The sequence below is a fragment of the Neophocaena asiaeorientalis genome, unplaced genomic scaffold (genome assembly GCF_003031525.2).
Source record: "Neophocaena asiaeorientalis asiaeorientalis breed wild unplaced genomic scaffold, Neophocaena_asiaeorientalis_V1.1 scaffold762, whole genome shotgun sequence".
NCBI classification, from domain to species: Eukaryota; Metazoa; Chordata; class Mammalia; order Artiodactyla; family Phocoenidae; genus Neophocaena; species Neophocaena asiaeorientalis.
This window is the reverse complement of record NW_020175828.1, coordinates 341,174-350,101: the sequence shown is the minus strand read 5'-3', so window position 1 is coordinate 350,101 and position 8,928 is coordinate 341,174. Positions and strand designations below refer to the sequence as shown.

The 8,928-nt window shown below is 48.6% G+C and overlaps 1 protein-coding gene across 1 annotated transcript in view; it reads right to left on the bottom strand.

Moving 5' to 3' along the window:
- The window catches only part of SLBP (stem-loop histone mRNA binding protein), a gene marked incomplete at its 5' end in the record, with an annotated part of 10,696 nt that extends 1,768 nt beyond the window's left edge, over window positions 1-8,928 (bottom strand). The window contains 6 exons of the mRNA XM_024732724.1: window positions 1,335-1,416; window positions 2,434-2,583; window positions 3,147-3,284; window positions 3,582-3,641; window positions 5,945-6,049; window positions 8,804-8,928. Coding sequence (XP_024588492.1) covers window positions 1,335-1,416; window positions 2,434-2,583; window positions 3,147-3,284; window positions 3,582-3,641; window positions 5,945-6,049; window positions 8,804-8,928 — 660 coding nt within the window. The remainder of the gene's footprint in view (window positions 1-1,334; window positions 1,417-2,433; window positions 2,584-3,146; window positions 3,285-3,581; window positions 3,642-5,944; window positions 6,050-8,803) is intronic.

Sequence of the window (8,928 nt, the reverse complement as noted above, 5' to 3'; positions counted from 1 at the left end):
CAGGACCGCTGCCCCTGCTCTTCAGGGCCTGGCCCCCGACCCGCCCGTGCAGTCGCCACCCCCTAACTTGTGTGACCACGAGCGGCACATTCAGACTCGGCTTCTTGAGCTGGGACAGCGGCCACTCTTAATGCACACCAAGGATATCACGTGCTGAGATCGTCGTGGGTTTTAGTCCTGCCTGCGTATAAATACCCACAAAACTGGGATCATCCTGTGGTTAGGTGTCCTGTTTCTATTTATCTTGACGACTTTCCACGTTATCGGTCTTCAAAAACAATCTGGAGTAGCTGTATTTCTTATGAATGTAATTTTGTCATTCCTCTCTCTTGGACATTAGTGTTACTTTTTTTTTTTTTGGCCACGCGGCTTGCAGGATCTTAGTTCCCCGATCAGGGACTGAACCCAAGCCCGCTGCAGTGGAAGCGCTGAGTCCTGACCACTGGACCTCCAGGGGAGTCCCTGTGTTACTTCTAACACCTCGAATAGTCACAAAGAGTATGTGGGATGCAGATGGTCCCCAAGACTGGAAGGGCACGTCCCAGGCTTATCAGGGTGACACAGATGGAAGGCAGGCAGGAAAAGGCAACTACGCACTTTCATTTTATATGTTCCTGAGCTGTTCAGATACAGTACAGGTTGATCTTCTATAAAACATGAGTTTTTCAAACAAATATTTATGAGTTCTAGTTTCTAACCTGTTTTTTTACTTAATGCGCAGAATATTTCCACATGTAAATACTGGGCCGTCTCTTTTAAAATAACGAAGGGATCCTTTCACTGTAAAGTGCTGCTGTGCATTTGGCTTGTATACGTGCAGAGAAGTCTGGAAGAACGTGCACCCAACCCGTAACTAGAGAATTAAAGACGAGGCAATTCTGTACGTCGCTTTTCATCTTTGGAGGTTTTTTCTTCCGAAAACACGTAATTTTTTAAAATTGGCAAATGTGGGGAAACCCCTAGGCCCAAAGCATTCCTCCACTTATAACAACTAGCAGATGATTCCTATACTAGCAATTCACCAGAACTAGACAGCCTAAAATTAAAAATAGTGACAAAGCCTGCGAACCGGAGAAGAAAAGGCCTTTTACTTTTAAATGAAAATGGTGGTACTGATTAGTTGGATTGAACCCAAAATCTAAAATAAGGCCACTACCTACGAACTCCATCAAATCTGACACTTCAATAAAGTCAGAGAAAGGGGTAAGGAGCCCCTTTTTCATAAGTATCAGAATCAAATTTCAGCTTAAACCTCAGTTTTCAGAGGGGAATACGTTGTCAACAATTAACCTGTAACACTGACGCGCAGAGATAAACAAAGGAAAGGTACTTACAAAGTTATCCTGAGAGCTCGTCCGGGACTCAGAGCTGCTCTCCGCAGATTCCGTCTCCATCTCCCCGAGGTCTACAGGACGTCTGTGCGGTCAGAACAAGCACGTCAGTCACCGCGGAACAGAGCCAGGAGAAGGCAAACGCCACCACGGCCTCGCTGCCCGTGAGCGCTGACACACATCTCCTCTGCTCCCTGAGGGACCCACCAGCTTTCAGCGACTCCCCGTGTGCCAGACGGACCCTCTGCCCGATCACCTGGCAGAGGTAAAGCAGGCCCTGCAGGCAAACAGGTCCACCGGCTCGGAGCGCACAACCACCTGCCCGCTCCTGCCCATGGCCCACTATCTGTACACACCCACAGGCATCCTTCCAAGTAGGAGCGTCAATAACAGAGCCCAGTTTTGGGGGGAGACAGACACTGTGACAAGCCATACTACACACCATCACTCATCTGTCCAATTTCCTACCCATAGACAGAATGGGACAATAGTGACACCGGGAAAAAAATCAGTGTGTGTCTGTGAGGCCAAACTTCTTTCTAAAGAATTTCCCTAGCACAAAGCAGAAACTCCAACACTTGAATGAATAAATGTGTCTCTGAGGGCAGGAGAGTCTCAGGTCGAAGGAGCTGAGAAGAGAGGCCGCACAGACAAGTCTCTCCACCTCCGCACTCAACCGGCATCCCGACCACGTGGCAGAAACTCAGGCCTGAGACCTTTCCAACTAGACACAGTTTAAAAAGATAAAAGCCTTCCTTAGATTAAAAAAAAGACCTTTCATGTTTATAGCTCAACATAAATTACTCACATGCTTTTTAAAATGTTCTCTTAAAAACAAACAAACCCCACATATCTCTAGGTTTCCTAAGATGAGTCTGTCCGAGCTACAGACAGTAAAGCCAGCCCAGGAAGCACACCCCTCCCTCCAGCCTCTCCCGGAGCCCGCCTAGCCGGCTTTATACACTCGTGCAGAGAAAAAACACACATGAAGCTGTGACCACAGGCGGACGTTATGCACGATAACCTGCCACACAGTGACAGAGCCACTGCGATCACCGCCCGAACTGCAGACACGGAGGACGAGAATGCGATAAAGACATACATTTCTTGCAAATCACATCCTTCTTCCGCTGGAGGATCCCAAAAATGCAGAGCCACCTTCCAGAGTTTGATCTGCTGGTCCCACGATCGTCGACTATACTTCTTGAATTTGTTGGGGGTTTTGGGATGAATGCCAGGCTGTCGAAGGTGCCTACCGGGACAGAGGGATTATCCTGGCACACACCATCCACATTTGCAGGTGAGCTTAAAAGCACTACCTCTCTGCCTCTGCTTTCCTTCGCAGTCCATGCCCCAGAATAGGACATCTGCACTTCAATCCTGCCAAGCAGCTGGTACACTCTCTAAAGCTCCCTTTGTATCTTTGCGTACGTGGGGGGAGGGGGGATGCTGCTTACACAAAACGGGGCAAGACTCCTATCTTTCTCTAATGAAATCTTCACAATCTGTAGCTTGAACTTTACATTTTCCCATCATGTGTTTTAATAATCTTACATTTACAAGACAGCTATGAGTCCTGAGAAATGAAATGTCATCTAACATTCTAAATTATGAAAATGTTATTTATCTTCACGTCCTTGGTTTCTCAGTCACCAACCCATTCTTCTTTATTTATGTAAGTGCCTGAAAGTCATTAATAATTAATAGTACACTTCTTAGCAGAACTAGGCCCAGAATCAGATTTACCACCAAAGCAACTCTTTAGACGGCAATGCCACATGACCTGACCAGGACATGCTGGCGAAACAAGACTACCTTGGGACTTCTTTAATATAGCGATCGTAGGCAATGGTGTTCTTCCCATAGTTGATCTGCTTCTGTCTCCTCATCAGGACACTTTCATCGGTCTCTAAGTCGGCTGGCAATGCTGACATAGACTCCTTCGAATCCGAACTGAAGAAAATGAAATGCACGGCACAAGCCTCACTTACAAGATCACGACGTAGGAAAACGTCTGAACACGATACAGGAGTATCTGTGCTCTGGATTCCAAACCATACTAACCCCACAACAGTCCAGGATCTTTGAATATATGGGAATTTAGTACACGATAGATACATATTTCTAATCAGTGAAGAACAGAAAAACAGTAAATGCTACTGAGACACTTAGCATCTCATGTTCAGTTTTTTTTCATTAATAAACTACAGATCTATTAAATTAAAAAAGAAATAATTACACAGCATTTACCTTCCTGATGATGATTTTCTCTCTCTTCCAAAGTCATTTATGAGGAGTTTCCTTTTATATCTGAGAGCAAAGTAAATGTTGCTGTTTTTAAAAAGGTATAGAAATGAACACAAAGCTTTTAGAGCTAAGAGAGCCACAGGGAACAAAGCCTCCCTGAGACTGCGGTCTGGTAAGTGGATTAAGTAACAGTAGGTGGCTTCTTTTATTTTCAACCTCCCTCAATCACCTTTGAGGCAAAGATAAAGGTTACGTGCCAAGATCATACAAGGTGCTTAAAACAACCAGGTTCTAAAAAAAAAACTACTGCCACCAGTTAAGTAGTGAGACCCAAACGACATAGAAATTTACATCCCTCTAACCCGGAAGGCTTTAGAAAAAAATAAACATGAGTTGACATACAAAGCTTTTATTTCTAATACCACGATTACTTATTAATGAGACGTGTGCCTGCTGGGACTACTCACCTTCTTAGAAAGACTGCACACCTTCCCCCCCCCATCCCTTGTGGATTTCACCGGGCATCTGCCTTCTATCACAGCAATGACCAACACCCAACTTTGCAAAAGTACGTCACCAAAAAAGCATAGTGCAATCTAACGTGGAAACCGCGAACCACCTCTAGCTAGAAGCTCACGCAAGTGTCTAAAAGATGTCACGTACCATGGTGCCGCCTTCCAAATCTAAAATTCTCAACCTTCCCCAAGTTTGCTGGGGCACCCCAGTGAAGCCTGGATACCAGGAGATAATGAACCACCCCCTGAGAACTGCGAAACTAGTCCCTGAAATCATTTTCTGTAGAATTTCATTCTTTCTGGAACCCCACTTGAAACGACTGGCTTCAGGTATGACTAAAACCCATTTTCAAATTTTCAGGCCACTGGTGTAGTGTGTGCTAGCCTCCCTGGCATACAGTGAGCTGAATTCTTACCTCCCCGCTTCCTGGTGGGAAGTAAGACAGACCACCATCATCAAAAGCTCACATCACTTGGGTCTTATCAAAAGCAGCAGCTTTCCATCAGAAAGGGTGTGATCCACAGAGCGGCCCAAAACAGTGCTCTGGACAAGATCAGGCCTGCTTTGCAAGGTAGGACAATTTTTAGAAAGGAACAAAGAGGGGTCCACCAACAGGAAGGTCAAGACAAACAGGGGTCTCCCTGCAGCACGTAGGAGCTGCAGACAGTCCCCAGCAAAAGGTGACACTGGGGGTCCAGATACACAAGGACATGATGAGAACTGTTATAACCCTTGAGCAGAACACAAAAACTGCACAGACCCAGTCAAACAGCCTACCGTTACAGCTGGGAAAAATCAAGATCTGTATAAACACGAGAACTCATTCAAAACACTGAAGCCCACGGCTGTCAGCTCCAGTTCACCCTTCTACCCAGGCATCCTACTCACCCACACACATGCATTCTAATGTCTGAAAGGAATTAAGTGGTCACAACCAACCCCCACGTGTGTCCGAGCCTTTCCAAAGAAGGCAGCTCTGGGCTTCCCTGGTGGCGCAGTGGTTGAGAGTCCGCCTGCCGATGCAGGGGACACGGGTTCATGCTCCGGTCCGGGAAGATCCCACATGCCGCGGAGCGGCTGGGCCCGTGAGCCATGGCCGCTGAGCCTGCGCTCCGCAACGGGAGAGGCCGCAACAGTGAGAGGCTCGTCGAAAAAAAAAAAAAAAAAAAAAAAAACAAGGCAGCTCTAAATACCATCGACCACTGCAGAGGGGGAGGAAGCAGTCTGGCCCTGCTTCCCTGCTGACAATGAGGACATATTTTCTCATCAGAATTAAGAACAGACTCTTGGTTCAATATACTTCAATTAATTTCGAGCCACAACATTTTAACTCAACGTTCATTCCCTGGGTTGGATGGCATCTATCAAAGGGAAGAAAGGCCCCAAAACACCAGGGAGAACGTAATCCAGGGGGGTGAGCAGTGGTGAAGGATGCATCACTGAGGAAGAGGAAGTGGCTTGGAGTCGAACTTGAATACACAGCTCTGGGTACGACTGCAAGGGGTTCACAGACCCCAAGTCAGGGACCCGTCCCCGCACGCACTCTGGCATTTCTGAGCTGTTAGCAGCGCCACCTCCCACTTACTGCCACCCTGGAAGGACAGCCGCAAGACACCGGTTCTCAAATTTCAGTGAGCAGACTCATCTGAAGGGCTTAAGCCAGGGCTGGGCCCCACCCAGTTTCCCATCCAGCAGGCCTGGGGTGCGGCCTGAAAACCTGCATTTCCAACAAGTTCCCAGGAGCTGCTGACGTGGCTGGTCTGGGGCCCACCACTCTAAGATATGCCTCAAATTTAATATATAATTTAAAACACCAGAGATACCATTTCAAACTGGCCTGAAATGCGTACCTTGCAATTTCCTTGTTAACTCTAGTCCTCATTTCATCTTCTTCGACTGCACTTGCCCAGTCTGAACATCTAGAACGGGGCTTAGGGCCTTCGGGAGTGGTAAAGCTGCAATAAAAGGAAAACGCACATTTGAACCATGACACAACTTTCAGTTTCCTTTCAAACGGCGCATCAGGAAATGCTCTGAGGCTGTTTGGAGAGTGCCAAGAAAACGGGCTCCAGAGAATCTCTGCTCCATGACTTACTGACTCACCGAGTTCAGGCAATTCGTCTGAAGCCTCCTGGGCTCTGTCTGTTAAACGACTTCTGTGTGCCAGTGCAGGGGAAAGGCGACAGAGTCAACAGTTATCATCGGCACCAAGAAGTGTACCTACCTAGTACAACTTCTTTTATTTACAAAAAGAGGGTTTTTTTTTTTTAGGATTTTAAAAAGACTTCAGCTAATACATTTTTAGAGCTAAGCAGAGTGACCAGCACCTAACAAATGTGGCTACTATTTACTTCTAGATGCGCACAATTAATGGCTCAGGATCTATCACATCATAATTAAAATGGGGGAGATAAAAATGTACTTCAGAGTTCTTACTGCATTAGGACTTAGTCTACAGGTAAAGGTGCCCCCTAGAGTTGGGTTAAATTTAATCTAGAAGCTCAGTTCTATCTAGGGCTCAAGGAAGTCTTTAGTCATGTTCAGGCAATTTGAACTTGATGCCAAGAACTCTGGCAGTTAGAATTGTTGCTACATCTGTTAGTTAGAGATTAGATATAAACTTACATTTTTACTTTTCCTCCTCAACTTTCTACTGGCCATCACTGGTATATCAAAAGTGGAAACTAACTTCAACTGCGTCAGTAAGCGACTTTATACATTCTAGCTGGAAACCCAATGACATGCTTCAAAAATGCAACAGCAATAACGAAAAAGTAATCCCTTTACGTAATTATCATTTCTCCCCTTATAATTACTCCACCCACAGAAACTCAAATTGGATCCGCAAAAATAAATTTCCACAGTCTAAATATGGTTGGCAGGGTCTGAAATCAAATTAATGAACAAATTAAAATGACTCAATGACTGTATGGTAGATACAGAAGAGAACCAAATGGAGGCCTGTCTCGGGTTAGACGTCAACATCCTCACTAGTGTTATCGAGAGGTCCAGGTCTGGGTTTCCCAGCCGTGACAGATTCCTGAATTTCTAAAAGGTGCTTACAAACGACCTTTCACTCCATCTCATGCTTTGGTAGCTTGATAAAAACTACCTTGCGTGGAACTAAAATTCATTTCTTAGATTAGGCAAATTATATTCACCAACTCACCCTATCTTAGGACAAGAGTACTTCTGGAAAAGTGCTCAAGTAGAAAACAAAGCCTCTTTTACACGATGAGCTAACGTCCCTCCAAAGGAACCAGTTCTTGCACCCGTGGAGACGTAAGTGGCTCCACTCACCATGCGCCCCGTGTACTCCCCGCTGCCACCACAGGGGGTTGAGGGAATAAAAGCACACGCACAGAACGAAGAGCAGGGGCGACGTGCCTAGGACGGGGCATTCCTGTCAGAAGGAGGAGGCCTACGGGGTTGCTGTGAGCCGGAGGAGGACACAAAGGAATGCAAAGCAATGTAAGGATTTAACACCTCGTCTGCAGCTAAGACAGAGACCACCGCAGGGCTCAGAGCAGGAACTCAGAGATACCATTCGATCACCTGTTCTTCACATCTAGCCCCAGGGCTGTGAGGGCCTCTTCTCCGTTCCCATCTTTTCCCAGGTAGTCTCAAATCCCAAATCTTTAAAAGCCACGTGTATGCTAACTTAACACCTGCGCCTCCCCGACCAGACCGTGAGATCCCGCCCGCTATTTCCTCAACATCTCCTCTTTACTCACCTGAAAAGCTTCTTAAGCCTAATCACCAACTCCCTCCCCAGAGCAGGTCTGCTCCACCCCCATCCTCTCCATGGTGGCAAAAGATTCCACAAATAAGGTCTCCAGGCCAAAAAGCTAGTCACCCCTGAACTCCTCCCAGCTCCCACCCCTAACCCATCAGTAAGTACTTGACCTTGGCAGCTGTGCCCCGCACCCCACGCCCTCCTCTCCGCCGTGCTCGTACAGGCCCCGGCGGGTGGCTCTCCTCGGGGCCCCCTCCCATCTCGTCCCGACAGGGGCCTTCCCTGACCACGCTGCCCTTCACCGGCCGCCCCCTGCGCGCGCTCTTCAGCCGCTCCGTCTCTGACGCCCCTCGTCTGACTCGCTGACCCGTGGCAGGGTGCAGGCAGAACAAAAAGGAAATCTAGGTTGACACGGCATCTTGGCCTCCGCGACACACTGCTCAGCCCAGGAAGCACTCAAGTGAGCGCGTAAACACGTAAATGCTGCGACCCAGACCCGCCAGAACGCAAGCGCCTAGGGCGCGTCAGGGTAGAAAGAGGGGCGTGGAGCCGAAGTCTCGGTTTGCATCCTGGCGCCCACCTTCTGCGACTCTGCTGCTGACACCCAACTTTTCTGAGCTGACTCTTTTAAGGGTCAGCCTCACTGCTCTGGAAAGTTCTACGTTCGTGGGGGCCCCCAACGCCATCCCTGGAACACAGCAGGGCTCGCTGACTGAGACTGAGCCCGCTTCCTGTTGACACCCGTCGCTGAGACACCCCACGGCCGTACTGTGAGGCACAGGTGCCGGGACTAGTCAGGGGTGGCGACCCAGAGTCGCGGGTAGTGAGACAAAGGCACCCTGACTAACCGCGGTGGTGACCCAAGGGCGCCCCGACTAGTCGAGAGTTGTTGGTGACCCACGGCACTGCCTAGTCAGTCGGGTGCGGGGACCCCCCCCCCCGCTCCGGACCCCGACGGCCGCGCCGGGCCCACCTGTCGGGTCTGCGGTCGCCCGGCGGCCTCGAGGGGCCCTCGGCGTCCTCCGGCTTCCGGCGCCTCCCGTCGGCCGTGCGTTTGCGTCCGAGGCTCCATCTTGAGGCGGGCGGCGGGCTGGCGAC